Source organism: Drosophila takahashii, chromosome 3R (assembly GCF_030179915.1).
Source record: "Drosophila takahashii strain IR98-3 E-12201 chromosome 3R, DtakHiC1v2, whole genome shotgun sequence".
NCBI lineage: Eukaryota > Metazoa > Arthropoda > Insecta > Diptera > Drosophilidae > Drosophila > Drosophila takahashii.
Genome location: NC_091681.1, coordinates 21,205,467 through 21,233,034, shown reverse-complemented (window position 1 = coordinate 21,233,034; position 27,568 = coordinate 21,205,467). Strand labels below are relative to the sequence as shown.

Genomic DNA, 27,568 nt, shown 5'->3' with positions numbered 1-27,568 from the left:
TGCCCAAATCCGAATCCATCCATCTGAAATTGCCCCGATCACGATTCGTGGGAGGGGGGTGAGTGAAATATATTCGATGGCAATTGCGATGACTTCGGTTTTCGACTTCGACTGGAACTGAGACTTCAACTTGGACCAAGACGGGGCTTACATAAAAGTAATCAAATCAACACCTCCATCAACTCCTTTGGCTACGCTTCAACCGCAAAGTGCCTTCCTTATTTCGGATCTTGGGCCAATTTGGGTTTGGTAATTTTTCCCTCTCGCAACTTTGGAGCACCGGGCATTGGAGCAGTGGCGATCGGCTGTCGATCAAATTGTTATTTTCGATATCTAATTTGTCATTTGGCAGCGGCAATTTGGCCATTGCCTGGGTCCCTTGCTTTGGTCTGGCCTTAACTTGACTTGGCTTAACTCGAGTTGGCTACACGCTGTCTGCAATGCACGATCCTTGAGATGGGGGCTTTGAGTTAGCCCTGGGCAAACTAGGGAATCCCGGCGATTATCTTGTCGGCGCGTGAAATTCCCCTGCCCCGAGTTCCGAGCTCCGAGCTGCGGAGGAATTGACCCGCAATTGATACCAATCCACGGCAATCCATTACAGAGGCTAAGCGCACAAGTTGCATGTCTCATTATTGGCAATTTCAGAGCAGTTCGGGTAATTGCCCCCTCCGCGAATGCGGTTTTCTGCACCGAGGTGGGTGCTTCGGCATGACTTGGGCATTTATTCCGGGCAACACATGGTATTTGGTTGCATCACGTACCGCTTAATGCCCAGATATACATATGCTCGCTTTGAGGAAGTTGTCCCGGAAAGTTATGAAAGTTTCGCTAGTTCAGCGGTCATCAGATGAGTGCTTTTGGGTTAATGATCACTTTTCGGGGTGTGTAAATGCTTTCGGATCGGAATTTCAATGGGAAATTGCAGCATATATTGTTGCTGAGAGCCCTTATTAAAAAGTTGCTTCGTAATTACAGGCAGATATTTTAAAAGTAGGAAAATCTATGGTATTTGAATTAATATTATTTTAAATTCATTTTTTGCAATTTCTTTTTAATTTAAAAATTTTGTTATTTTTTTTTTGTATAATAAATGATATTTTATTTAAATATTGAAATAATCAAAAAAGTGAAATCAAACATTCGTAGGCTACTTAAATGCATTTCATTGAACGCCTTAATCATTTCGTGTGCTGCTGATATTGATGTCTGTCTACCGTGATGGGTCTACAATCAGTGATAAGGACACATATTGAAACACTCCCGATTACTCACACTCTTGCCGACACTTGCTTTTTAATTACAACTGCATTCATTATTTGTTATCAGATTACTTTATTAAAAACATTGAAATCACTCTTAAAACTGTATTTACACGCGTTTACGTGATGGATTCAATAAGCAATCGAATTGTTGTTATATTTATTTAGACTTAATTTGTATTTACATACGATTTATTTCGATTTATTCTTTGTTTACTGGTAATGATTATTTAACACGCATATTTTTCCCAACAAAAGGGGAAATCTTTTTGAGCACTTTTCTTATTTACAGTTTGGCTGCAGTTGCTTCTTACCTATAGAAAAAGATACCGAACTGAAAAATCAAACACAATAAGGGTTCATTATAAACGCAAATTTTTATTATTACAAAATATAGAAAACTTTTCATACTCTATACACATAAATAAGATAATGCTTAGGCTTACGAAAAAATTGTTTAAGAACTGAAACTTGCACTGAACATTTGTGTTTTTACTCGTAATGATTACTAAATAAAAAATTCGCTAAATTTTGGATTCAAATTCCAACGAATCGGACTTTCCACCGCGGGACATCTTTGAGATGCACCCCAGGGAGAAAAACCAGTCGGGAATCGAATTTAATTTTAAATTTTACTTAAAGTAAAAATAAAATTGCTAAAGCACACATAAAAAATTGCCACACATCAAGTAAACATAGCTTAAAATTTTTGGTATATTTCTGCAAACCACTGGGAGTAGAGTTTCATTTATATATATTCATATATGTATATATACGTGTATATGCTACATTACATATATAAATATTTTAACTATCTTTATGTTTTGTCTTTTGAAAGGGTTAAGGAGATTTCTCTTTCCACGCTGTTTTCTTTCTTTCCTAAATTTTCGTACATTTTTGTGGTTTAAAAATTAAGTAGAACTCAGTGCCATTTAATTATTATACACATTCATATATGAAGACGTTATGCGACGTCCTATTTATTTTTGGGTTTAACTTTTGAAGTTCTCTGGGATATGTCAGCTGAGATTCGTTGCACACAGCTGGGGCGGCCTAGAGAAAAATTTGAATTTTTCTGAGAATTATGTACAAAGTTACAACAAAAGCTACAAATGGAAAATTATTCAATTAAGCTACGCGGCTCTTCCCTCTTTTTTTTTTTACATTTTTTCAATGAACATTTTTTTTTTTGGGTTTTTCGGTATTTTTGGGGGCGGGTGCGGGGTATCTACAAGGTTGTTTTATAGCCCCATTTCTAGATGCATAAATAATTACACTACTTGACATCCACAATGAGAGGAACTTCGCTGATATCGATTAAATTTGGCGGCGATTGTTGCTGTTGCTGCTGCTGCTGTTGATGTTGCTGCGGGGCTGTTGCTGTTGCAGTTGCTGTTGCTGTTGGCGTCGATGAGGCAGACGACAGTGAGCCAGCCGAGGACGAGGAGGGTATTGCTGCTGTGCCATTGCTGTTGCTATTGCTGTTGCTGCTGCCCGCCAGCAACATGCGCTGGTGATGTTGCTGCAGGCATTGATTTGCATTGACTGCTGCAGCGGCCATCATCATGGTCGCGGCATCGCAGTAATTAGACAGCATCGTCGTGGTGTTCACTGTGGATGTTGCTGCTGTCGCTGGTGTCGCATAAGCGGTAGTCGGCGTTGCCATATAATCGGTATTGCTGTTGCTGTTGCTATTGCTGGTATGGTTGCTGCTGCTGCTGTTGCCGCCGAAGAAACTGGCTGCACTCATATGATTGCTGTTGCTGCTGCTGCTGCCGCCGTTGTTATTGCTGTAGTTGTTGATCTGCTGATTGCAAATGTTGCCGCCGCCGCTGCCGTTGTTGTTACCGTTATGGCAACCGCCGATGTTACCGCTGCCGCTGATGGCGCTGCCACCGCCGTATGTTGGCTGTATGACAGCAACATTGGCGAGCTGGTCATGACTGGCAGCAACCACGTTGTGGCTGCCACAGCCGGAGACACCGACGCCACCGCCACTGCCACCGACACCACCGCCTCCTCCGCCGGGATTGATGTTGAGCGTTGCAGCCGCCACAGCTGCGGCCGATGATCAAGTTGTTGTCAATTGGCGCCACATCGTGTGTCACATCGAAGGCAGATAGGGCCAGGAGAAACTGTTGCCGCTCAGCAGCATGTCGCGTATCAGCGTTTCAATTGGCGTTTTTCCGACTAGACGCACAAAAAACAATTGCTCAATGACCTAGACGGAGAAAATGAAAAGGAAGAAAAGGGAAAAATATTTAAATTAGGGGATGTTTTAAAGAAGTTTCAATAAAATAATTTTACTAAAAAAAATATTTAACTTCCTGATATTATTAGAAGGATTATCTGCTTTAATTTAAAATAGGTGTTAGATTTATGGACTGCTTAAAAATTGTAAGTTCATGATGCTTATTTGCGCAAGAAATTTAAAATAAAATTTATTTAATAAATACAGTAGAACTATCAGTATCAAGTTTTGGAGACTTTGAAAAAACTTGTTTGACTTATTGAGACTTCCAGATAAGCAACTAAAATACTTAAATTAAATTTAAAGAATAAAATTAATATTTTAATGCAATTAGTTAGTTTGAATTTTTTTTGGTTACACTTGGTTATTTAGATTGTAAATTAGCATTTTAAACGCGAGCTTTTTAAGCTATATTCTTTTTCTTTACAATCTGTTTTGAATTCTGAATTTTGATGACCTTATAATTAACGTTATTTCCGAGAAACTTACTTGTGAGGAGACAGTTCGCAGCGATGGTAGTCTGAGCAGCAGCTTGCCGAATCTCGTGGGCTGGTTGGGATACTGGGTCCGGCAGTATTCCTCTAAAGCGCACTGCGACTTTTCTTGCAGGGATTCAATGTGCGTCACATCGGACAGGCCGCAGGCATCTGAAAGATGGACAAAGAAAGCAACAAAAATCAGTTCCCTGCGGATTCACAGTTATGGATGCAAATGCAGTACATGGTCGATACTCTTGGGGGCAGTTCACCTGGCGCCGGCAGAAAATTTCCAACTCTCGAGTGCCTGTCACGTCAAACCAATAACCGAACATGAGCCGCTGCCACGCCCACAACGGCTCAGTTCAATTGGGTTTTGTGTTGAGTTTGAAGCACACTGAACACAAGACAACAACAACAGCAAAGTCGACACAGCGGATCGATGACGAAACTGCAAGATTACGTCATGTCTATTTGATTTATGTTCAATTGAAGTCGCTCTACTGAGAACCGAACAAGCGAACGACAGCGAGTACAACACTTGGGTTAATTAAATTGGGGAAAATTAAGCCGCTGCGGAGAGACAACGCCCTGTCCCCGCGAAAACCATACGATCCGAAGCCAATGAGTTTTCCACCAAAACGCCAGCTAGCCATGGCATTTAATTACAATTACAGCGATGCCGGATTGCGCATACGCAGCGTGTGCCGTCGAGTGTTAATTGCCAGGCACCAAAAGTTTGCTTATCAATTGCCGCTGTTAAAACATCAACAAAACACAACTGTGCGGCAGCGAGCGGCTCTTCTATTTTTTTAATACTCATATATATATTTAGTTTTTGTGTGTCTGACTGTTTGAAATTCAAATTAGACATCAGCACTTGTAAATTTGCATAGCTTTAAAGCATTTTAAATGGTTGTTGCTGTTAAGAATGGCGTTTCGAAATTGCATATGAAATTTTGTTTGCTTAATTAGTCACTGCACACACGAGGACTCTATTACGCAAGGCGAAGCTAAAGAGCAGAAAAAATAGCTGCGAACTGCGGCTGATATATCATTTTGCAGCTAATGATTGGGCCATTTGCCATTTGGCCACCGATATCATCATGATTTGGGCTCATATAACCGATTGCCTGGCCAGCAGTTTCCAACTGCATGTCGTTAATGGCTCTCTGAATCTCTCAAATCTCCCGGCACGCAACTTCGAATCTGAGCTGGCCATAAAAGACGAGTGTCAGTTGAAAGGCAAAACCATGGCTTGTTGCTCTCAGCCAAGATCTGTTTGATGATTGGCTTTTGGGGCTCACAGATAAACTGTTGAAGTGGAAAAACGTTGGGCCGTTCGGTTATCATATAAATTTCCTGGGCCTTGCCCCCCACAAAGCGCGTAAATCAGGCTAAATGATTTGTCGCCAGCGGCAACAGAAATTCAATTAGCCATTATTAACCATTCGGTTTCATAAACAACAGCCAAACAACGAGCCATGAACGACGAAGACAAGAGGTAATGGTAATAATCGTGAAGCTCCGCCGATACAAATTAGACATGGTCAGTCCGGCAGGCTCGACGAATCACTTCATTGGCCATGGCCATAATTGTCAATTGACTTTCCATTAGCTCAGAGGATCCCGATCCCGGGCACTCGAATGGGAAATCATAAGCGCAGACGGAGGAGGAGTTGGAAATTGTGCCAGGCCAGGCGAAGCATTTTGGTTTCATTGAAATGTGGGATACTGAGATCTCTTGGCCGGCGGAGGAGTTGCATGCTCAAAGTGAAAGACATTCCACTTCCAGGTCGTTTGGAGAAGCACTGGAGAAATGCACTACCTAGAGTTTGGAGCTTTCTCGTCGTCACTGGGCTTTGATTTTTTGGCTCTTTGCTAACTGTTTTCGGCTTGTAGTTATGCAGTACCCTACGACGAGCTTGGCTTGGCTTCGATTCGTATTTGGTTTTCGGTTTTGGGTTTTCAGTTTTCAGTTTTCGGTTTTGGGTCGTCGCAGTTACTAACTCAGCGAGGGAGAGAGATCGTGACCGCGTGTTTTAAATGCATAATGACCGTAAAGTAGTTGCTTGCCCCAACCGGCGCAGACATATCGAAAAAGGAGTACAAGGAGTTGGGTAGGGGGAAAAGGGGGTCTAAACTGTTTAACAAAATTATGAATAGCTGCATTATATTTTATTAGATTTGTGTTCTTTATGGCTCCAGTTCTGGCCGAGCAGTTCGTGCCGGCGACCGCCAGAAACAGTTATAACTTTATTTAGTTTTAATAAGGATCTCGGATCGGGTCGTGTGGGGTCAACTGTGCAGTTTTCAGCCTTAAGAAGGAGTTCCGCTCTATCGACTGCATCGAAAATCTTAAGCAAACATAGACGCTCTCTCTTTGTCTCATTTTAAAAGACTGGCAGACAAACCTATGGCAAAACCTAATATCGAAACGCGCCCTTAATGATTCTAATCAACGACGTCTGCCCCGGCCCAAAAGTTACTGTTAATTGCCAGAGTTGCAGAGTCCCTGAGTCCCAGGCCTCGAGGCACGTCGTTGGCAATTTTCAGGGAAAAAGTAGCGCAGGCGATCAATGAGCGCCACAAAACGATTTAAGCAGCATCGGTGGCTTCGAGACTCCGTTTCGAGCTGCAAGCTACGAGCTACGAGCTTCGATCTTCGGGCCAAGCGAAAAACACACACAGAATGTTGGTCAAAAAGTGTGGCCAAGACATGAAAGCTACAACTCCTAACAACTGCAACAAACGACAGCAATCAGACGGGGGCGAAGATGCACTGCGGCAGGGTGAGGTGCTCTCAGCCTCAGTTTCAGCCGATGCCAAGTAACATGGGCAATGGGCAATGGCAGCCAGAGGAGCAGACATGTCGTCAATGCGCTGCAGAAGATCTAGTAAGTCTATACCCGGTATTTTACTACCGCGATCGTGTCTCGTCTCCCACAATCTTCCAGCTGAAGACCATGGGTATTTGTGGATTGTGCATCGCGGTTCGGGGATTGCGGATCGGGGATGGGGCATCGGGTACCGCGCAGCGATTGATCGGCTGCAGTTTATGGACTCATGCAGCCAATTCAAATGCAATTGCAGCTTGCCAGTCGGTCCAGGGTCTCAGCCAGCGAGACCACGAACTCCGCGCCACACACGCCCCCTCAAGAGTCGGGCTAAGCTGATATTGGCATACACGGAGAAAAACTAACCAAATGGTGAGAAAATTTAATGGTTCCAAAATGTTAGAGACAGGAAATATTAAGCCACAAACAAACGAAAGCAGAAAAACTTATTATCACATACATTTTTAGAAGAGATCCTCAAGCAAACCATAAAATATAACCATAGATTATATAAAGAAACCCATATAATATTATTTGAAAAATATTTTTATAGGAACCTTAAACATATTAATCAAGGAAAAGGGGTAAGCTTAGAACTTTCTTTTCCGACAGTAAAATGTTTTATAAAAAATTGTCAAAAAAGCTTTAGTTCTTAAAATATTTCAATTAATTTAGAAGAAAAGAAGTGCTAATTTCTCAGTGTAGCTTGGCCAAGCGACACACACGGCGTTTTGGAAATGGTAAAATTATTTTCATTGCAAGTTTGGCCAAGGCCTGGACTTGGTCCATTGGTCCACTGGTGGACTGGACTGGAGTTGGAGACGGGCTTGTAAGTAAGCGACATAAACGAGTGTTGTATTAATGTTCATAATGTGGTATCTCGACGTCAATAAACGTCGCCACAAAGAGCGGGAGTGGGGTTTTGCGATATCTCTGGGCCGGGCTCAGTTCAGATCAGTGGAAAAACAATTGCGACGTGGATTTGGACAGCTGGTTGACACGACACGAGAAAAGGGGGGAGTACTAAATCAAAATTTCAGCTTTTCCCATACCACTAACCGAACTTAACATAGCTAACTTACACTTAATTGCAAACTTAGCTTAGGCTAAAGTCAAAGAAAACCTCGGTTCACTCTATTTGCATACAAAACTTCAGTGATTTATTTCGCGTGGAACCTAATTGTCTAAAAATAGGCATGTATAAGGTATAAGGCTTTAAAAATATTTAAATTATTCGCATATAAGCTGTGGTGTGATTTATTTGAGTGCGTGTGTATGTGCATGTGTTTCAGTGTGTGTGAGTAATCCCAAAGTCCAGCGTTTTGTTGCCACGTGCGGATGAGATTAAATTTTGTTTGTTTTTGTGTGAATAGCTTTTGTTAAAAAAATGAAATAAAAATGTGAAAAGATTAGTGTTAAATAAATAGGTGTTTCATGAAACGGAAAACTGTTAAATTTGCTGAATTTATGAAGGAAAAAATTCAACAAAATTAAAAGTTTTCCAATGTGCTGAAAAAATAAAGAGTTTCCATTACCTTGGGATAAAAATGTGCCTTGATTTCCTAATCAGAACTGGTTCATCATTTTAAGAAACTAAGGCCATGGATTATTATGTGTTTTTATTATTTTAATTAATTTTTTTTTAAAAGGTCAAGAATTTTTTTAATTTGTTTTATATTTTTATTTGGCAACAAGATGATAAAGTAGATTTCATTTCATTTAAAAGTAAAGAAATGAAAACTATTTTATCATAGTTTACAAACACTAATCTTCTGTTTTAAATAACAATGATCAAATTGTTTAAAATTCATTAAAGAAATTAAAACAAATTCATCATTGTATGTATTACAATTTTCAATGGATTATACTACTCTAAATCAAGTTTAAATATTTGAAAATGTTGTATACTTATTTCTTTTGATCAACGACAGATCCAATTTAATCAAAATAGCTTTAATTTGTTTTTTGTACAAACGCTAGTAGGATCTCACTTGGAAAGTTCAAGGCTAAGAGACCGGGTTAGTTCAGGTTAGTATGGATTAGTTAGTAACCAAAATAAACAAATAAATAATAAACTAAAATTAGTCAACGAGCGGTGTAAAGCATTAGTAAGCGATAACGAGTAAAAACACAAGCCAGGATTAGATTTTTGTTTAACAGCAACAGCTTTATATATATTCTTAAGATTTCTTTCTTTCTCTCCTTCCTCATCGATTCTTTGTTTTATCAAATTTTTTTGGCAAAGTTCACTAAACTAGTCTATGAGATTACGGCTAGAATAAATTATACTTAGTGTAAGGCAATAAATAGGTAGAAACTAAAGCAGTAGGCACTAAAGTAAGTACATATACAGAGGTTCTCTAGGGTTCTTCTCTCCAAACTCTATAGATACAAGTAAATTTACAGTACAGGGGTTTCGATAGTCTGTGAGATCCTAAGATCCTACAACTGCCATCTACTACCGGCGAGGCTATAGGGCGAATACCTGTAGCTGGGACTGCCGCCCGAGTGGGCGAGGGCGTGGGCATGGGCATGGGCGTGGCCCACCCCCACTCCGAAGGGCGTGCTGTGGTGGAACATATCGAAGGCCGAGCCGAAAGCGGCGCGCGGTGGCGTTTGATAGTGGAACATGGCTGCCGCCGCCGCCGCCGCCGAGGGCGTCTGATAGGCTCCACCACCCACCAGCGAGGAGGAGGAGGTGGAGGCGGAAGCGGAGGAGGTGGAGGTCACAGGGAGGTGGCTCGCTGAGGAGGTGGAAACGGAAACGGGAGCGGTAGCAGGAGCGGTAGCAGGAGCGGTTGCCAGCGAAGTACTCAGCGGCGAGGCGGTTAGGTTGCGGGAGGACGAACCGCTTTGCGATTGAGTAGGAAGCGAGGCGCCCAGCCCGCTGCTGTTGTTGTGTCCCGACACGTCGCTGCTGGGGGGCGTGGCCTGTGCCTGGGCATACAAACTGGCCAGCAGATCCATCTCGGACCCAGCGGTCTTGCCCTGGCAGCTGCTGAAGGCACTGCCGGCGGAGGGTAGCAGGGGAGCAGAGGCGGAAACTGGGGTGGAAACCGAGGAAGCGGGAGCCTGAGCCTGCTCCGCCTGCTGCACTGCAGCCTCAACGCCGGCCACGCTCTTCATGAAGGCGGCCAGGTGGTGGGGAGCCTGCGAAGGCGGCGCCTGGGACTCCATCTCCAGGCGATTCAGTTCGTCCAGATGCTCACGCACCACGGCCAGAACATCATCGTTGGTCATCGCCAGGGAGCCCTTGCCCAGCTGTGCTGAAACCTTGGTGAGCAGCGCCGGCACATCCTTGTACAGGATGTCCAGCAACTTACCGGTGGTGAAGAGCACGATCGCCTTGAGGCAGGAGTACTCCGCGGAGTCGACATGCAGGGCCTTCAGCTTCTCCACCTGCTCCTGGAAGATGCGGATGTGGTCCATGAAGGCCACCACACGATCGGCGGCCATGGGGGAGGCATGAAGTCCGGCGGCTGCCAGCAGTGGCGCCACATGCAGGGGCATGGAGCACTGGCTGGCGTTCAGGACGAAGAGCTCCGACCAGACGAGTCGGAGCAGGGCCACCTGGTCGGTGACCTGCAGCTCCGGGAAGAAGGGTATGTTCTTGGCCCACTCGACCGCCGAGAAGAGGAGACGGGCGGCCAGTTCGCAGATGTTGTCGATGCCCATGATGTTGTTGGGCTGCATGCACTGGCCGTATCGGGATGTGGGATACGGTTCCGCCCGCAGCAGCAGCGAGATGTAGGAACTGAGGTACGAGTGCCCGTTGAAGCCGGCAATGCCCATGGGATCCCCGTTGGCGATCTGGTACTGCCCATGCATGCCGGCTAGTCCTGGCTGGGTGGGTGGAACACGGCCACGTTGGACAGCTGGAAAGAAAAGAGAAGAGGAGATCATAATTAGTTTGGTTGAATAAGTCAGGGAATTTCAAAAAAAGAAGAAACATTTCCTACTTTTAAGTAGGTCAAACTATTCCAGTATTTATTTTTTGTATTTTATTTTAAATCAATGATTTTCTGAAAACACATTCTTGGCAGGAAAGAAGAGGGTAGAGAACTCTTGCTTTTGTTGCGCTTATTTTGACCGCCACATCACACTCGGCACAATGCGGGGCATTCAGCTCTGTTGGCAAAGCTGCCACAACTCACAATGCTCGCTATCTGGATATATCTGAATATCTGGAGAGAGATCTCTAGGTTGAACAGAACCCTTTGTGGCGGGCCAAGACATCGTCATAAGATACTTTCCTGCCACCCCATCGAGTGCCTTTCAACCCCTTGCTGTGTTGTCTCGACTGCTTAGATATGCAAATTTCAACTAAATACTTTCAACGCATCCTTCGGATACACACACAGACACATCTATCTTGCAGATGAAGCAGCAGATGTGGGGAGAGTCTCTGGCTTGGTTTTTTAAGCAATGAAAGAAAATAATGGACAGGTTTTATTTTTTGCAACCAGCGGAGCTGTGTGTATAAACATTATAATTAACAATGTAAATGCTTAACAACTGAGCGGCTAAATGGAAAGTGAAAGGCCTTTTGAACTCTGGCCGGAAACGACATTTCGCCGAGACATTGACGTGGATTCGGATTCGCATTCGGACAGGGACATGACTATGGTGGAGAGGCTACATGTGTGGATATGGATACTTAATATCTGCCGAAAGTTAATTCAGCCGAGGCCACTTGAACACGCTCTCGAGTGACATGTGAGCGGGAACTCAGAGCTTGAGCACGTGCTCGCTGGCGGAAGATGCATTCATTAAGCAATCAGCCAAAAGGGCAGCCATTCCCATTCCCAAAAGGCAATTGCTTTCTTGGCTGCTGTAATCTGGGACTGCTGCTGATGATCTCGGAACCGAAACCACAGGCTTAGGCAGATTTTCCACTCCTTTTGGGTTTTGCGGCCAGCAGCTTTTAGCTGCGGTCAGGCGATATTTTCCCAGGCGCATAAATAAGGCGCTGGACACTGGCCAACCAACCGGTTTGCCGTCATAGATCACCAAGTGCATCTTCTGCGAAGGTCCTACGGAATCCTATCCCTCCTCATCCCCCCTTAACACAATTACGCAAATGTATTGTGTAAATAAGTGTCCCTATCTCGCTCTTTCTTATGTACGATGGTTAGATGGACAGTGGTCAACTGGTTCGGGTGGTGCAACCCCCGGCTTAATTGCCACGGCAAAGGCAATAAACAAACACCTTCGGATTGCCGGGACACACAGAAAGGGATTTCAGGATATGTCCATTGTGCGGACTGACCAAAAACGCTTTCGCTTTCGCTTCCTTCGGATATGAAAAAATTTAAAATTCAAAATCCAAAAGACGTTACGTTTCCAGGTAGAGATCTGTGAATCCAGTTCTTCCAGCTGCACCACCACTGAGCTTCGATCAATAATAACGCTTTGTGCATTTTTGCCATTGCTTTGTTTTAGTGCGGATTTTGAATTGGCCTGGCCCAAGGCTCCGATTGCGTTGGCCAGATTGCGACGGAGCTCTAGGTGTGCCTAGGATAGGATGTGTGTGTTTCTCGTCTGGCTGCCAAGGTGTGGAGTTTTCATCTGGCCATGGAGGTGGTGGAGAAACCTTTTGCTGACCCACTTTCCTAACCAACTAGCCAAGTCGAACTAACTCCGGCTATTGTCTGCCCAGAAATGCGTTCGACCAAGCCCCTGGAATCGAGCGAATGCAGGTGTTGATTGCATTTGCCAACCAGTGGAATTTCGGTGGTCAGAGTTCACGAGCAAGAGTTCACAGTTTTCGAATGGCCAGTCAGCAATCCCTTCAAAAATTTATGAAATAAATTCCAAATTATTTTACATAATTTTGCTACCCCTAAAAACTAGTTTTTGCTACCAGTTTCGGAATCCATCCCATCCCACTTCCCTTGACCAATTGACACTGCAATTTAATTAGAGCGACCCGGAACACCGATTTCATGTTGTTTTTGTCAGATTTTTTCAGGTTTTGTGAGGCTTTTTGTGCGCCAAACCCGTACAATTTCTTGACCCAGGGTCGTTCCAGGCACAACCTTTGTCCCGCTTCGCAGCTAAGTACTCCGCCCTTCGCATAAAGAGGGTAAAACCGAAGGAAACCTCCTATGCAGAATTGAGATTTTCTCACGATTTCTCAGCTTTGATAGCGCGGGGACTAGTTTTACGCAGAACTTGTTATTAAAGAAATGTGACTCAACTGGCATTAAAAACAGCTGAAGAAAAAAACCCAGCTCCAGAATGTGGCAAAAGGTGTTGAACTCTTTTGCGTTTTACGAGTTCTGGGGCAAGTACAGAGTACAGGGTGGGGAAATAGCCGAGTTAATGGGCCCAACAGGTAGATCGGTAGACCTGGGTTCGGACTGTGTCATTAGCCAAAAACTTGTCTTGGCTTAGGTAAATTTGAAATGCTTTTTTCACAATCCGTCGGCGACTAAATAAATGTTTATATTCATTTAATTACAAGTGCATTGAGAGGAGGCTGCTGCGGCTGTGGCTATAGCTGCATTTTAATTGCCCATAGTCGCCATAAATTAACGTTTTCGTTCTTAACCCAAATCGATGTGTACACTGTTCAGACATCTGTAGCCGTTGCCGTTGCCTTTTTGCTTTTGCTATTACCTTTGCTATTGCTGCTGGCTATTAGCATTTTGCGAAAAACCTGTCAATATTAGTGCAAATAATAACAGCTTAGCGTCCGCTAACTGCAGTCAGTCTCTATCTTTTGTATCTGCGACTCCCTGACAGACGCTAATTGTTAATGCTGACAAGTGTAACTGGCCATTGGCGGACCGACAATAAGTCAGTCACACAGTCACTCAGTCACCCAGTCAGTCAATCAGTCAATCATTGCAGCAGGAAAACGAGTCTCTCACCCAAGTATGCCAAATATTTGGCTTGGCCGTGCTTACAAATTAGTTACACACATTGGGCTGCATTTGATTAGCTGATCAATTGCATTCTGGCATTTTGCTCAGTGTACTCGCATCGGCTTCATTGTAATTATGAGTTTGCATTTGATCTGCGGGGTCAATAGGCTGCAATAGGCCAGCCTAATTGTCTTCGGGTTCTCTAATGGGGTCTAGCTAGACCCACTAAACCAAACTAAACTGAAATGAAATGTGAATTTAAAAACACTTGGCCTGATCCGCAGCGATCTGAACTGATCCGATCTGGCATACATAGTTCCTGGCACCCAAATAACTCAACTGATCCGATTCGAACTGAAAACCCGAACCCAATTGTTCAAATTCGCCGCTGTTGAAATTCCTAGCATGTGACATTTAGTCATCGCGATGCTCTACTTCCGTTCTTCTGCCGTTGATTTAATTTATTCTGTTTGCCTCTGGGTTTGACTTTTAATTGACCCACAACACAGCAGCAATGCCTGCTGAATTTCTTTGTTCTGAATAACACACTTGTTTTTCTGTTTCTGTTTTTTCTATATATTAGTTGAGAGGAGAGTGACGAGTCTTACCTTCGCGTCGCATGCCCATTTTGAGGCACTTCTTCAATCGGCAATATTGACATTGATTGCGATGATGCTGATCTATGGGGCAGTTTCTGCTGCCGCGGCACGAGTACGTGAGATTGCGTCGCACCGAGCGCTTGAAGAAGGATTTGCAGCCTGCAAAGAAAGAGATGAATTAGGAAATTAAATATATGAACGAAAAAAAGAGCTTCAACTTAAATCCTACAAATTCCTTGGCACCCTACTCCCCCTAAAAAAAAAGAATTGTTACCACTTGTACTCGGCAAAGTGGCGAGGTTCCTTGACAAACTCCGCGGCACCAGACCGCGTCCAAGTCGCTCTCCCGATGCCCATGTCAATGGTCATGTTACACGTTTCATGGCTTAACGCCTCCCATAAAATTACCTTTAATGGCTTTCAATTAACAAAGTGTATCTTGGCCTGCCAAGCCATCCCTTTACCCTCCCTTTCCCCCCAACAAAAAGGGGGAAATGAAGGTAGAAAACTGGCAGCAAGTTCAAGTTCGGCTCGAATGCCACGAATTTACTGTTAAGCTAGACGGCCAGATCAGCCATGGCTCGTTGGGCTTCGGCTCTCGGTTTTCGGTTTTGGCCACAACTTCAGCTTTGGTGGCTAAGTGCTTTGGGCCACAGTTGGGTGTTGTTGTAGGACAAGCCAGCGACACGGCAAGTTAATGTCGCCGACGCGTATCTAAACATGTGTATCACTTGGCTCTGCATCAGCGTTTTCTGCATAAAGAGTTTTTGCCATGTGGTAGGGGGATTTACCTATATATATATATATAGGGGAGCCATTGTCTGGTTTTCCTTCTTTTTCTCCTTTTTTCCAAAGACCCAAAAGATTTCTCACAATAACTCAAAACAATGGCATATGCTCATAAAATTCGTTTTAAGCTGTAAAATCATCATCAAACAAAATATGTAAGCGCTGAGCGTTTATGCAGACTCGATCCTATCCTAACCCATTCCAAGCTATCCACTCCACTCCGCCGCCTATATAGCATGCGATCACAGGCTATAAAAGATCTTTCAATGCTTTTTGCCAATGCGATCGTGTGGCTTCAGCCTCCCACCGAAATGGAAACAAAACGTGGTCGGCAAATTGAAATTGATTGAAAGTCGATGGCTTAATGCACTAAGAAGAAGTGATGAAAGCTGTGGGATTAGATGAAGATCAAATGGAATTAAGTAGCTTCGGACTATTTAGTCAGATCTCAGAGTAAACCATTTAAGACCCAATAATGATCACAGATCAAGGATTAATTAATCAGGCGGACTAGTTTAATTTCCTACACCAAAGGGCATTCAGTATTCCTCACTTTTTGGCTCCTTTCATGCAGACCAACCCGAGAGACAACTACGAACACATCTAGAAATACCCACTCACACACTGCCGGCTTTTACACCATATGATCTACGAATAACGATATTGTACCAAGTCACGATTTCTGCCAAAACGTACCGTTGCCTTTTGGCCCCCCGTTTCCCTTCTCCAGTTGAGTTTCCTCCAGTTGAGTTTGGCCAGTTTGTGTGAGAGGGGGGCGGACGAATGGCCAAGAAAGCCACAGAGCCAGAAAGGCAGAGGTAAATAAAAGAACTTGCAACAGAGGCAAACTGCCCATATGCGCCTATCGCAACTCTATCTAGAGCTGCAGCTCCATCCCGAGTATCTCTGGGATATCTTGACTTCGGAGCGGGAGGAACGGAGAACAGCGATCCCCAGCGGACTTTGCGATGCGAAAGATGCGCGTCGTTATTGATGAAGATACGAGTACGAGTACGAGTACGAGTGCACAGATACCGTAAACAAAATCTGAGACGGGGCGGAGTGGATATCGTGTTATATCAATAACCGAAAAAGGGTGGATCGCTCTAGCGCTGAGATACGAGTGTGGGAAGTGCGGACGAAGCCCTAGAATCCTTGGCTCTACTTCTATATGGCTTCAGCTTAAACGGTTGGCTTTTTGGCTTAGCCAAGTTTAAGCCAACTCTTCGTTTTGCGGTAGTTTCAATTACCGCTTCACCTAATTGCCAGCAGGCGGGTGGCTGAGGAACTGAGAGGAAGCTGAGGACGGTAGTTGGTAATCGCGTGTGCTACGCGCCATAAAGCGTTCAATACAGTTAGTTTAGCTGGGGTTCCAGGTTCCAAGTTCCGAGAACTAAGCAAAGCTAAGCTAAGCTAAGCGTTTTAATAATTGAACTTCCTGAAAGTGAGGCGAAGAGGCACCTTCTATCTGCGCCGCACGAGATCCCCTTGCCGCTTGGCTGGGCAATTTAAAGCGTTAAATTAGTTGGCCATCTCGCTGCCCGCAAGAGTATCTGTATCTGTATCTTTTGGCACATGCACTCGGGTGGCAGATGGCCCAATCAATTGCCTTGGACTTGGCCTGCACTTTTCCCATTTTCCATTTTCCAACTCCGGTCAATGATCGCTTGGCCCAGAGGAAGCGGAACGGAGAACGGAGAACTGAGAGTAGCGATGCAAAGTCAAAGTCGCCTTGACTTTGGCTCATTTTCTAATTACTAATGCACACAGAGGAGGCGAAGGAGGGCAGCCGGGGAACGGGGGGCCATCATTAAGGTGCAATAATTAAATGTTAAGCTTACACGGAGCAGCCAGCTAGTCAAAGTAATTAGCACAAGCGGCAGCGCCAAGTCCAGACAAAATATCTGGAGTACAACCGAAACATAATTACAGCCCCCGCCGTTCAGACACGAAGCTCCAAGTAACTCGTAACTCGGCTCATGCACTTGGGGTATCTACAAAATGCACTGATTATGAACGGGGCCTCGGGGCGGAGTGAAGAAAAATCACAAAATAAATGGGGAACCTGGAACGGAACAGGTGGAAGTCAGTGGATATCCCGCCGGGCCACCACCACCAGACTTTATGGCCCAATATGGGTCAACTGTAAATCAAATGCCAATCTGGGAAGCTCCCCGTATCCGAATAGCACAACTTTCGCAATTGTTTCGTCTCGCCTTGAAATCGGAGCAGAGTCTTAACTGGCTTTTCATTTGCATCTTCCATATGTCACGTGGCCCGAGGGAAAATCTTAAAGAAAAGCCGCCTCAGATAAGCGATTTGGCTTTGATTTAACTGATGCTATGCGAAGTTATGCGGCCCAAGTCGGCGTCTCTAAGCCGTGCCAACGATCTGGTCATGAACTTCTGGGACTGGCCAAGAGCGGGGTTATGGTTAAAGGTAAGTTCTAGCCAAGTTGCAAGTGCAAGTCTTTTTTGTTAGCCCTCGAAGATGCACAGAAAACGTGCCAGCCAGGGAAGGCAGCATTTCGCTGGGCCTGATCGATTAGCCGAACTTGGTTTAAAAAACGAAAATTGCGCATGAAGTGGCAACAGTGGAAAATGCAACAGAAAATACAAGGCAACCACAAAGCTCTTTGGCCCAAAGCCCAATGTTCGAGGAGCCGGTCTTAACATAATTAATTAAACCGTTACATTATAAAGCGGATCAAGTCGGTAGTTCACGATTTCCCTACCCCAAGACTCTCTTTTATTTCGGGGGCCTTTTTCGAAATCGCATCGTGTCAGGATGAATTTTTTGCGCCTCATTTTGGGGATTGGAATTGGGATCGGTAGACTGGTAGACGGGTAGACTGGCTGGCTGGTCTTCGAGACGGGGCTAGCTGCTTTATTGGCTCGAACATTTCTTCTAAGTACAACGATTTGTAGTACAAGCCAGCTTTTAATGATTACAATGTCTGCCTGCCTGCAGTTTGCAGTTTTCAGTTGTTTTGCCCTTACTGCTGCCAGTTTGTTTGTTTGTTTCTTCTGTCTCGGCAATATCTTTACAATTAACTTTTGTTTCTGGTGATTTTCCTTTGGCTGCCTTTAATGAAGGGTTCAGCTGTGGGCTCATTAATGTTGACACAACGTTGGGCAATGCTCGCCTATAAGTATGATTATATTGTGACAGCGTCGTTAACCCGATAAATGGCCGGGAATATGGCCCGAATATTTGCCAGTGCAAACATACAAATTTGTCAAAATAAATATCGAGGCCATAAGTTATCCCATTCACATGGGGGAGAAAGAGCTACAGCTACCGAGTTGTAAATCATGAGGCCGCAGACTGCAAATCGCACGGAAGTTATAAATGTTTATCAAAAGGCGATTTATTTGATATATGTTATGGCCAAGAAATTGACTTCGGCCCCCTGGTAAATGCAAATTTTTAATACAAGCCTTGAATTTATTTTCGCCTCTTGCTAATTAATAAATAAGAAATCCGCTGCTGCGGGCGTTATGACCACGCCCATTCCCCAAAAAAATTTAAAAAAATACAGAAAAATGCCCAAAAGTGCAGCGTCATAAATTGCAATGTTCGGTGGGCGTTGTTAATTTTCTGCATTCGTATTTACTTTGTTGCTTTTACTTTGCTCTGCGAGGGGCGGTGGGGGAGGAGGAGGGGCAGGTCGTATCACAGACAGCAAATTGATTTATGTTTGGCTTTTGTTAAATGTTCAAAGTGGAATGAATTTCCACAGCGCAGCGAGCATTTCAGAAGAGCGCCATTTAACAGATTGTCAAGAGGTGCAAAGTGAAAAGGAAAAATATTTTAAATATTGCTATTCACAAAGAAAATAATTGCGAAATAAATGTAGATATTATTGGTTATTAACCCATAAAAAGTATGTATTTTTTAGAAATCTCTTCTGCATTTTCCCCTTCTGTATTTTTAATCTTTTTCCTCAAGATATTTGTCCACATCATAATGAAGTTAATTAAAAAGCCACACATGTTGAATACAATTCTGCACAAAGGAAAAAGACGGAGGAAACGCGATTTCCCCTCCGAGGAGATACAAAGATACAATGGCTACTGACTGCTGTCCAAGCATTTGGCGACATCAAAAATTTCGGACAAAACTCTGGGATTTGGGAGCCTGAGCTTGGGATTTCGGGGTTTCGGCGTTCTGAGCCTTAATTGCCCAACGTGGGAATCTATTTAAATGAGTTTGATGTAAGCTCGTTCGCGGAAAACGAACATACATATTCGTAAATGGAACAACCCAGGCCGGGATTATTTATGCTGCTCAGAGTTGACAATCTGTAGCCGGCGGCTGCACTTCACACACATTATTTGTGGCGGCTAATGGGCTCGGCTGGCGCTTAACAATTAGTTGTGATGGCAATTTTTTACAGCTCTTTATGGTCTCGCAGCGGAGGCTGCTCTTAGCTTAATAATTCGGTCCTGCTCTGCTTAGTTGATGTTTGTTTTAATTAATTGCATGCCAGGTACTTAGTAGTGGCGGTAATTTTTCGCAAAATTTATTTGTCATTGTCATGAGTGCGCCGCGCGACTCTAAGTTATGCTAATTCACTTTTGACATGGGTGCTGAGATAGTTTTCTTGTCAGAATTGGAAATTCAATTGGGTTCCTAGAAAAACTGCGGCCGGAATATATTTTGTGCAAGCTTTTGATTGATGGTGCAGCCGGCAGATACGAGAAATCTCAGCTTTTTGGCCACTAATAGCCATGACAAATAGCCAAATTAATAGGCACGGTGGGTAGGATCGAGCTCTTGCCACATTAGAGCCAGAGCCAATTCATCATTAATATTATCGAGGCACTTTTATCAGCGCACATTTTTCAGCCGCCACTAAACCGTGACTTTTGGAGTCGGCTAAAGGTTACTACGCTCGCTGCTGATGAGTGCAAGACTTTTGGCCGCTCGTCCTCCCAATTTCACCAGCAGCTGGGCGCGAAATCAAACAAGTTGCCACCATAATGGGAAGGAAGATCTGAAGGAACGGGAAAGGGAAAGGGGAAGCGAACAACACGCATAAGCTACAATTAATCTTGCAGCTACGAGTACGACGACTGGCGGGGTGTCTTGGCATAAGTTCACATACCCGAAACCCAGCTAGCCGTGTGCCCTGAAACCTGGAAACTGGACATACGGATAGACGAAGGACAGAAGGGACCTCGAGCCAGACGGACAAGTGAGCTCATACACACACCAGTTCTGAGCTCAGACAGCCTAAAAAATCCAAAACGAGTTGCCGCGAAGTATCTTTCTTTTCTAAGAGCCTCGAAAAGTATCTGCACCTCAAAGTGAATCAGCTGAAAGGACCCGACCCGGGCACATTCTCGCCGTTCTGGGGTTCAGCGAAATAAACAAGAAACAAAATATAAAAAAAGAGAACTAAAACCCTGAAAACGCCGGCAATGATATGGGCTCTATGCGCTTTATTATGATTTTTCCTACGTTTTATTTCGCCAGCATTTGAGTGAAGCCGAAGCCGAAGCTACAGCTTCGTCTGGCGATTGCATAGAACAAAATAGATTGCTATCGTGGCAACATCATCAGGCCAACAGGCAAGCGAGAGATACTCGCGTACCCATGCACTACATACAACATACAACATATGGGGGGAATCGGGGAAACACCTTCAGAATGCAACGAGGCGGTCACAGAGCCGCATATCTTCTGATTGTTGCTGTTGTGGGTTGCGCATGCGTACAAAATGCTCGGTGATTAATAATAATAGCAGCGCCCGCGACCGAACAGTGGGATCTGAGCCATCGGAGTGCCAAGTATCTGGGAATCTCTGGGTCTAAGGAGTATCTGGCTAGAGGCCCACTGTGCCTGCCCAGTCATAGTCATAGTCACTTCTTTTCTTCTTCTGTGGCTGTGACTCTGCTCCAGTGCCAGAACATTTGAAGAGATACGAGTATGACAAGTTCAACTTGAAGCTGCACTAAATGCCAGAGCCTATCTCCCTCTATCTCTGAATGCAGTTACCCCGCCCCCTTTCCCTTCCGGAACTCCAGGTGAGGTTCCCCTGCTTCCAACATCCAACTCACAGAGAGACAATAAGAAGGTGGGCGCTTCATTTAGCGGCCGCCGCACAATTTGCATGTTTGCACAACAATTGTTTGGCTTAGGACAAAGCACGGCCCGTATTTTATTTAGATAATAATTTTTATCTGACGATAAGACTGAGTGCGTGCCCGGATCGCTGCATGTATAAGTATTTTCAAGAGCTCTCGTGCTGGGGGAATCTAGTGTAACGGAGTGCTGACCAGAGATACAAAAGTATCTGGGAAAGTTACCTCTTTTAGCTGAATGTAGCTCTAAACTTTAGTGATATTTTAACAACACAGCGACAGTGGGCTATTCTCTCTCGATCATAAATGTATTTTTTGATCGTAAAAATATATTTACATGATTTGGGTACACATGAGACATTGGTTTATTGCCATTCCAGGTGCATCTCGACTCCCGCCAAGATTTGCATGACCCTGGTAAGAAAATTCCCATTCCCATTCCGGCGCACCCACACCCACACCTGGCCGGGGGTTTATTGCCAACTCATCAAACTGCCATAATTCACCGAAACTGTCAAAAATCAGCGGCTGGCAGGCACGCTTTTGTGCTCGCTTTCTATTACGTCGATTTGGCCATTTCTGTTTGGTCATCCCCAGTTCGAAGGCGAACCGAAGTACGAAATCAATTGACCCCCAATTGCACCTTGGTAGGATCGGTAAGATCGCTACTCAGCATTAAAAGTTGTTATGATATGATGCAAAATCTCTACTTTGACATTTAACATTAAGACATGCTAATAAAAAACAAGAGAGAACGCTATAGTCGGGTGCCCCGACTATCAGATACCCGTTACTCAGCTAAAGGGAGTCCGAAAGAGATGGAGAAAAACTTTGATCCGCCGTAACTTTTTAACGAATGGTCCGATTTAAAAAATTTCTTCTACATTTCGATAGGTATTGATAAACACAATAAAACTGCATTTTTACTTTTCCAAAATATTGAAATTTTTAAAATCGTATATTAGCGATTGTGGGCGTTAGAGGGGGCGTGGCACCCTTTTGAAACAAACTTGCGCTGCGTATGAGCTCCTAGAATCTGCATGCAAAATGTCAATCTTCTAGCTTTTATAGTTTCCGAGATCTCAGCGTTCATACAGACAGACAGACGGACAGACAGACGGACAGACGGACAGACGGACAGACGGACAGACGGACAGACGGACATGGCTAGATCGACTCGGCTAGTGATCCCGATCAAGAATATATATAGTTTATAGGGTCGGAAACGCTTCCTTCTACCTGTTACATACTTTTGCACGAATCTAATATACCCTTTTACTCTACGAGTAACGGGTATAAAAATTCTAATGCACTGGTGGTAATTGAACTCGGTCCTTGGTTAACTTTATATTCTTTATAGGCAAACTAAATTCAAAAATTCTCTCAAGCCTTTTTAGAACCTAAATTGTTTTCCTTCACTGGAATTTTTTTCTAAATTTTACAGATACCCCTATTTAATTTCTCCCAGTGTACTCACCTTCGCAGGTAAACTGTCCGTAGTGCTTGCCGGAGCTCTTGTCCCCGCAGACGACGCACTCGATGTTCTGCTTGCTGTCGATCTGGGATCCGCTGTTGCTGCTTTGCGAGTGGGAGCTGTTGGCCTGGGAGCTGGGGGTGGTGCTGCCGCAGCCGGTGGGCTGTCCCTTGATGCTGGTCAGCATGTCCTGGCCATGGCCCTTGATCAGGGGCAGCATGTCGGAGCCGTGTCCGGAGTTGACCCCCGAACTGGAACCGGAGCCGGAGTGGTGGCCACCGGCGGATCCTCCGTTGGCGCTGGGCAGGCTGGAGAGATCCTCCTTGATGCCGTGCGGATGACCACCCGACTGGTTGAGGCTCGGGCAGGAGAGGTCCTGCTTGATCACCGCCGACTGTTGGCTGGCCACGCTGCTGGGGGTGGTGCCGCCGCCGCCCGTCGCCACGCTGCCGGTGGTGGTGCCCGGTCCCGCCGAAGCGGCATGCAGGTGACCGCCCAGCGAGGTGGGCGGCTCGTGCCAGGCGCTGTGCGGCGGAACACCAACCCCCAGGCCCATCGAGCGGGACAGGCCGAGGTCGAAGGCCGACAGCTCCGCGCCGGACTGCGGGCGCGGATTGAAGAAGCCGGGAGCCGTGGACGGGGAGGCGCACATGACGCCGCCGCCGTACACGCTCAGCGAATTGTGCGTAATAATTTTGGCGGCCGGGTCGGAACACGTGGGATAATTGCTGGAATACACTTTGTACGGTTCACACTTTTTGGCAGAGTTCTAGCTCTTATCCTTGGAGGCTTGGAAGCTTGTCAGCCGCGCTTTGAATATTTCTCTTATTTAATGAATTTTTATAATTTATTTTTTATGCTGCCTATGCTATTAGCATTTGAGCAGTGGTATAGAATTCACTAACAAAACACTTGGTTTTTCTTTTTTTTTTTTGCTTAACAATTTCCCGCTCGGCGCACACACGAGATATAATATCTTAAAGACTTGAAAATTTTTCAATTTTTGTATCTTTGTATCTTTGCGTCATGCGGAGCAGCGAAAATCTCAGCTGTTCTCGTAAGGCCTTTTAGAGCCTGACTGGCACAACATTCGTGGCAAAAGGTACACGACCCGACCCGACTCGACTCGACCGATACGACCTAACGACACATCACACAAATCTCTCTCCGCTCCCCATTCTCAGCTCAGTTGATCAGTGGTGCTGTTTCTTTCTTACTTCTAGGTTTTCCTATATCCTCTGCAGTTGAGTGAAATCGCCGTTCTCGCTCGCTCTCGGTGGTGGGGCAAGACCTTCGACGCGTTTGGCTGGTTTGCCACCACCACTTGGGATCGCACACCACCACCACCACCACCACTCTCTCTCTCTCTCTCTGAGCGCTTTCCTCACTCAACGAAACCCACTCCAATCCAATACCACTCGTCCAACTATGTAGAACCCGTTTGCTCTTATTAGCTCGCTGTTGGGCGCATCTGTTAGATACTTTTTACCGTTAAGGCTCTTTATCGCCGGACTTTTTTTTTTTGGGTTGCTGTCCCAACTTTTTAGCAATTTGTTTAAAATCAGTCTCCACCCCGAAATAAGTTTTAGCCCACTGTTTATCTTTGCCGGCGATGCGAGTGGTTCCTCTCTGGTTGGCTGGCCGTCTTAAAGTGCGTTCTACATTCGCCGTTTTCCACCAATTTCCGTGGGGCTTAAAGTCCGCTTTCTTATCTGGGGGAAGAGTTTGGCGGCCATAATGCCCGTTTGCGGCTAAATGTTTGCTTTAAAGCTTCTTTGCCATTGGTTGCTAGCCAAAGGAAAGCGAGATAAGCGGGCAGTTTATAAAGATAGAAGAATGATGGATGGCAGGATGAAGTGGGATATTACCAGTACTATACAGTATGGTACAGAAAGTACAAAGTCTTGAAATCTGTAAAAAATAATTTCCCATAAACATTTTATGTACTTTATGAAAGAAATAGTAAAGAAATGTATGGTTAAAAATCTACGCCACCTTGACTAAAATAACCTTTTGATCAAAGGCAACAGTGCGTATGAGTGATAAACCTTGAACCTAGGCTGGTCAGAGTAGGACCTTAAAAATTAATGCCCAACTTTAATATGTATTTATTTATTTATAAGATGTTAGTTCCAGCTGCAGAAAGGCGACTGTATTTTATTTTTATTACTTTTTATTAGATTGCTATTCAAGAATAACTAATCCAACTTTTTTAGTGGCCTTTTATAGCCAATAGACTTGTTTTAATTCAAATTTTATGTCGTTAAATGGATATTACTTGCTTATTGATGACTTTCCATGAAATGAATATTAAAAGCACGTATGTACGGACTTAAAGATACCGATTTATGTAACATTGCTGACCCCAATGTCGCATAACGAAAGCCCATCGTATTATTAACGCTCAATATACTCGGACTGCCCCTAAATAGAACTCTACTGGCCGTGGCCAACTGAAGCCCACTGACTGTCGTAATATAATTATAATAATTTCCCTGGGCTAATTGGATCAGGGCCTGGCTCCTCGACTGCCAGCGATTTTTACTTTACTTTGTTGACTTTGTTTACGTGTCTGGTGGGGAAATGACTGGGGAAGTGCCAAAACATGAAATCATAACGATAATTGAATTCATTCTTAACGAGGACACCTCGCGCAACTTGATATGTCCATTTGCCGACTGTTATTCCTTGGTTTCATTTAGAATTAGCATTTAACGACCGCCTATTTGCACGCAACTAAGTTGGAGGAGAGTGAAAATCGCTGGATGCCATGCAACACTGTCGGCACTTCATTTTTCAACCGCAGCATGAGAGGTGTGAGAGTGGGAAAGTGGAAAAATGGGAAATGGAAAATATTGGAAAAGTGTCGTCGCCGGCAAAGCCAAGAGTTGCAGGCCAGTGAGTCCAAAGGGCCAAATTGTGGCCACCGCACTTTGCACTCGCCCCCGCCTCCTGCCTCCTGCCTCCGCCCAAAAGGGGGGCGTAACGGGCCACGGAGTCTGGCGCCCTCTGGTGTCGGGATGTCGGGATGTCGGGATGTCGGGAAGTCTCCGGGTTTTCCGAGGGGTGGGAAGGCCATGGGAAGGCCAGAGCGAAGTGCAAACGTACAATTGGATGATGAACGATATGCCACCCCAACTTTGCACTCGAATTGGAGAGAGAGAGAGTGCGAGCCACCTCCAATTGGACTTGGTTTCACTCAGTCGCCGAGTTTCGTCAAGTTTTCCGTGGCTCTCGCAGTGGCCACGCCCCCATCTACCACCATATAGCAATCTCGCTCTCGCGTAGCTCCATCTCTTTCGGCTCCATGCCTTATCATTAACTGTATCGGAATTTCGCTCGTTTGTGTTTTTTTTCCTTCTGCCCCACAAAGGCGGCCAAAAGGGAACAAAAAGCGTTGGCTGGCTTTTTATCAACACACCGCTAGATGTCTCTCTCTGGCAGCCCCGTTTAGGGTCTAATTCAATTGGCAGCGTCTCTCTTTCTGGCCATATGACTTATGTGTGTGGGGTCCCTGCGATGCGATGATCTCCCGATCCCCCGAGCATCCTGGTGACTCCTCTTCTTCCTTGAACCTAATCCTGTGCTCCTCGGCACCTCTTGTTAGTGTGTAACCCACCCACCCACATTGACTCCCCAGCAACTTGTGCGGAGTTCGCGCAGTCGGGCGGCACCTCCAACCCCTGTGGGTTAAATACTGACAACCCCATTTGAGCGCCTTTTTGCACTCGCTGCCACAGAGGCCCCAGTTTCCCTTTCCAACTCTTTGTTGGCCATTTTTTGTGCTCCTCTTCTGCTTTGGACAGTTCATTGAAAGTGGGCTGTCCTCGGGGTGTTGGGTGGAAATTGTGGGACCAGGTGGGCGAAAAAAGCTATATGTTGAACTACTAGCAAGATTTGAATATATTACGGTTTTGCGGTGAAAATATAAAATATTTATCAATAGACGTTTAAAATTTTATAAACATAAGTTTCATAATCATAAGTCTGAAATTAAATAAGATGATTTTACGCATTATAAAGAAACAAATTTCTAAGTCAATGTAATTAGTTTTGCAAATTATAGTAAATAATTATTTAAAGGATGATATGGGATTATTTTATTTTTTTATAATTTATTCGATTTAATGATAAAGATTCTGTAGGCTTTCTGTACTCAACAATTTTGAATATTCTTTTGCAAGAGATTTACCAAAAATATATTATTTTCAATATATTTTTTTTAAGGTTAGCTTTTATTTTGTTTTGTTTATATTTCGGCTTTCTTCGGTATTTTTTGTCATTTAATATCTCTTAAATTTGCAACAATCTCACAAGAACTGCTGGCATTACATAATTTCCCAGTTATAATCCCAACATTGTGGTTTGCAGCTTGGCTTGCCACATGTGGATGCACTACTGCTCTCGAATGCATCCTGTGTTCCAAGGACTTTGGCTTTCCCTTAAGCATATGTACGGGCAGAGATATATATTTTCGGTCTCACATGGATCTGCTCCCATTCCGAGACAAAGGAAAAGCTGTGGTGCAGCCACTCGCAGTCTGCTCCCAACCGACCCCCTTTTCGAGGGACCCCCTCTAAAATAGCAAAACCAACTGGCATATAATTTACATTGTTGCTTGTTTCCTGCTTTCTAGCCACCCCGTTCCCTTCCCCCTCCGACAACCGACCAACTTTTACATTGATAAATTTTTAGTAATTCCTCTCCTCCCTGGCGCTTTTTTCTTGCTCTTTTTTCGCTTTGCCTTTTGTCTTCCGTTGCTGGCAAGGACTTTATGAATAAGTGCTAAAATGCCAGAGACCAGGACCGCAATGGACCGGGCCATGTCATGCTGGTTAAACTGACGAACACGCGCCCGCCTTCCCTGCCCCACCCCTTTCCTTATTCTACCCCCATCCCCTAAGCCATCCTTTCGGTGGGTC

At 44.6% G+C, this 27,568-nt stretch overlaps 1 protein-coding gene across 2 annotated transcripts; it reads right to left on the bottom strand.

Moving 5' to 3' along the window:
- Positions 1 to 2,474: 2,474 nt before the first annotated feature.
- Positions 2,475 to 23,956, bottom strand: svp (COUP transcription factor 2). 2 transcript variants are annotated; one of them, XM_070216792.1, is made up of 5 exons: positions 22,650 to 23,886; positions 14,304 to 14,453; positions 10,150 to 10,701; positions 4,003 to 4,160; positions 2,475 to 3,483 (listed from the first exon to the last, which is right to left on the bottom strand). In XM_070216792.1, the coding sequence occupies exons 1-5, from the start codon at positions 23,296 to 23,298 to the stop codon at positions 3,367 to 3,369; spliced, it is 1,626 nt and encodes a 541-aa protein (XP_070072893.1). In that variant the 5' UTR covers positions 23,299 to 23,886; the 3' UTR covers positions 2,475 to 3,366. The 2 variants fall into 2 exon arrangements, with proteins under 2 accessions (XP_070072893.1, XP_017000380.3); XM_017144891.3 differs by lacking the exons at positions 2,475 to 3,483; positions 4,003 to 4,160 and having other exon boundaries at positions 8,679 to 10,701; positions 22,650 to 23,956.
- Positions 23,957 to 27,568: the final 3,612 nt, after the last annotated feature.